General features: G+C 49.6%; 1 protein-coding gene across 1 annotated transcript; it reads left to right on the top strand.

Moving 5' to 3' along the window:
• The first annotated feature begins 289 nt into the window (after window positions 1-289).
• On the top strand, window positions 290-2,928 carry xbp1 (X-box binding protein 1). The gene is given in 6 exon segments (XM_029510608.1): window positions 290-619; window positions 1,082-1,178; window positions 1,359-1,475; window positions 1,588-1,644; window positions 1,647-1,754; window positions 1,876-2,928. Coding segments are annotated over 6 exon segments (1,167 nt in total). The 5' UTR covers window positions 290-407; the 3' UTR covers window positions 2,452-2,928.
• The last annotated feature ends 267 nt before the right edge of the window (window positions 2,929-3,195 follow it).

The following is a 3,195-nucleotide window of genomic DNA, read 5'->3' on the forward strand; positions in this document are numbered from 1 at the left end:
GAAAAACAAAACAACAACAAAAAAAAGGCAAACTAAAGCTGAGTCCGGTGAGTGAGTGATCACCACTGGCCTGTTGCATCAGCCCAGTCAGAGTACTGCTGGAAACACGTAAGCTTTGTGGATATTAACTTTTAGCAGTCGGACACATGAACTGAAATTCGCTTCACGAAGCTGCAAATGGGAAATTCATATGGGCCGGCGGACCAATCAGCGGGCCGGAAACGCGTCGCGTCACAGCGGCGAGCAGCCAATCAGACATCACCACGACGGTAGAAAAAGCTCGCAGACGCAGCCGGTCCAGTTGGACAGTCAGCCGGCGGCCGGACGGACGAACCTCCGGTGTGTTCTCCGCTTCTCCGGGATTGTTTTATTTTTGTCTTTTTTAGAGGATATTCTAACAAACAAACATGGTGGTGACTCCGGGAATTGGAGGAGCCCACAAAGTGCTCCTGATATCCGGGAAGCAGGCCGGCTCCTCCGGCCGGCCCATCTCCGTGGTCCTGCCGTCAGCGGCCGGCCAGCTGTCGTCGGACTCGGACTCCAACACGTCGGCGGGTCCGCCGGTCCGGAAGAGGCAGAGACTGACACACCTGAGCCCGGAGGAGAAAGCACTTCGCAGGTTGGTTTTTGTCTCCTTTAACCAGCATTTGAGTGTGTTTTTTACGGGCCATTGTTCTCGGCTCCACCGCGGAGACACGCCCAAAGATAACATCCACCGGCCGAACAGAACTGAGCAAAGATCGGTCCAGATCAGTCTGCTCGGTGTCTATCGGTGAATATCGTGTGTGGATTATGTAAACTGTGGGGGGGAGGGAAAAAAAAAGATCAGCCGATTTACTGAAAAGCTGTTAATCCGGCCTCTTTGGACTTTGAACCGGCTGTCTGACCGGAGCCGGACCCGCCCGGCCCCCGCAGACCGGGACCGGGTCTGCCTGCGTGGCAGGAAGATGGCCGGTGATTGCGCAGCACTGTGAACCCAAGTCATGTCAGGGGAGGGGGGGGGGGGGGGGGAGAGGGGCTTAGTCAGCATCAAGGAAGCACTTTGTGTTTTTGTTTTTTAACCTTTCCGCTCTTTTTCCAGGAAACTCAAGAACAGAGTTGCAGCTCAGACAGCCAGAGACAGAAAAAAGGCCAAAATGGGGGAGCTGGAACAACAAGTGCTGGAGTTGGAGCTGGAGGTAAATTTGTCTTACACAGATGGGAACACACACACACACACACACACACACACACACCCTCAGTCAGGTTTCTTTTCCAGTTTGTGTGCTCTACTGGAGATACCTGGAGCATCACTTCCTGACAGACAGCTGTTTCAAGTTTCAAATGCAAACATCTGTTTTCATTTTCCCTCCCTGCAGAATCAGAAACTCCACATTGAGAACAGGTTGCTCCGCGAAAAGACAAACGGCCTACTGACAGAAAACGAGGAACTGAGACAGAGACTTGGGCTGGACACCCTCGACTCGAAGGAAAAGGTGAGACTGAGCTGAGGGAGCTGGGCTCGGTTAGCTAGCAGTAGTTGCTGAGCAAAGGCTGTTTTTTTAATTTAAATCCTTCATTTCCATTCCTGCCCCCCCCCCCCCACAGGTTCAGGTTCTGTTGTCCACAGGGAACGACGCAGGTTTGGCGATCGGGTCTTCTGAGTCCGCAGCACTCAGGCTACGTGTGCCTCCGCAGCAGGTGCAGGCCCAGCAGTCCCTAAATCTGAAGACTTCTCAATGGATACAGATGGTCCTGACACTACAGACAATGAGGTGAGACCGACAAAGCTTTGTACGTTTGACACTTACATCCTGTTTCCTGGAAAGCTCCATAATAACGCTGGAGTAAGGTCGTGAGTTACGAGGCTAATCTCCCGTTCTCCCCCTCCTGTAGTCTGATTTGCTACTGGGCATTCTGGACATCCTTGACCCAGAGCTGTTCCTCAAGTCTTGTGAACAGGAATGCCAGGAGCCGCAGGTGCTGCTGGTCGGAGGGGGGGACGCAGTACCTGCCACCACACCTGCGACTCTGGGGGCCACATCAGTTAAGCTGGAAGCCCTTAATGAACTGATTCACTTTGACCACATCTACACCAAGCCCGTGGAGGAGGTGAGCGACGGGCAGTGCAACGACTCGGAGAGCGACGCAGAGGAGAAGATCGACGAGGCTGCCTTTCCCATCACCGAGGTGGTGGTCGAGGAGGAGACTGTCTGCATCAAAGATGAGCCGGAGGAAGTGGTCATCCCCAGCTGTGACGCTCACAGTCAGGTGGCTGACTTTTTCTCCACGGCCCCCTCCCCTGCCCTCAGCGGTCTGGATAAGGAAGCCTCCCTGGCGGACACCTACAGTGACTCCGGATACGAAGGGTCCCCTTCCCCTTTCAGCGACATGTCCTCTCCCTTGTGTCCTGAGACCTCATGGGACGACATGTTTGCTAATGAACTCTTTCCCCAGCTTATCAGTGTCTGAATCTAACCCCTCATCCCAATAAATTATAACGTCAGGCTAATATGTAGTGTTCAATTACTACGCTTAAGCACACAATGCTTCGGAGTACCATAGACCACTACTGAAGCCGCTCATGTACAGGCTAAAGTTAAGCACATAATCTCCTTTTTATTACAGCAGGTCTGTACCACTGCCAATACTGAAATGACTTGTGGGAGCTGGAGTTCATGGTAGCTTACCTTAGCTTCATGTAATTAAAGCGCAGGATCTAAAATTGAGCAAAAATCTTTCACTCACTTATAAATTAAATGTGGGTGGAGTCCAGTATTTCTGTAAATTTATAAGGGGGATGGGGACTGATCATTTAAATATAACGTTTTATTTATTTGTGTAGCTTCGGAGTCACTGTATGTTCGCATGTAAAAAGCCTATCTTCTAATCTGTTTGCTCTCTCCTTGTAGTCTAATGAATGCATTAAAAAAATTTTTTTGCATTGCACATTGTTGGTCTTGTTTCAGCAACTAGAAGTAATTGACACTTTAGATATTCAGTCAACATGATAAACCTGGATGTTAGAACTAATTTAAAAGGAAAGATGTTTTTCCTTTTTTGGGGGGGTTAAATACTATTTTTAGACTAGAAAGTGACAGTAATGACCAAAGGTTAATAGGATAAATTTATGATGAGAAGAGAAAAGGCAAAATATCATTGAAGTTAGATTCCTGTTGGTGCACATTAACCTCATCAGGAATGTTTACATACTGT

The sequence above is a fragment of the Echeneis naucrates genome, chromosome 9, assembly GCF_900963305.1.
Source record: "Echeneis naucrates chromosome 9, fEcheNa1.1, whole genome shotgun sequence".
Classification (NCBI taxonomy): domain Eukaryota; kingdom Metazoa; phylum Chordata; class Actinopteri; order Carangiformes; family Echeneidae; genus Echeneis; species Echeneis naucrates.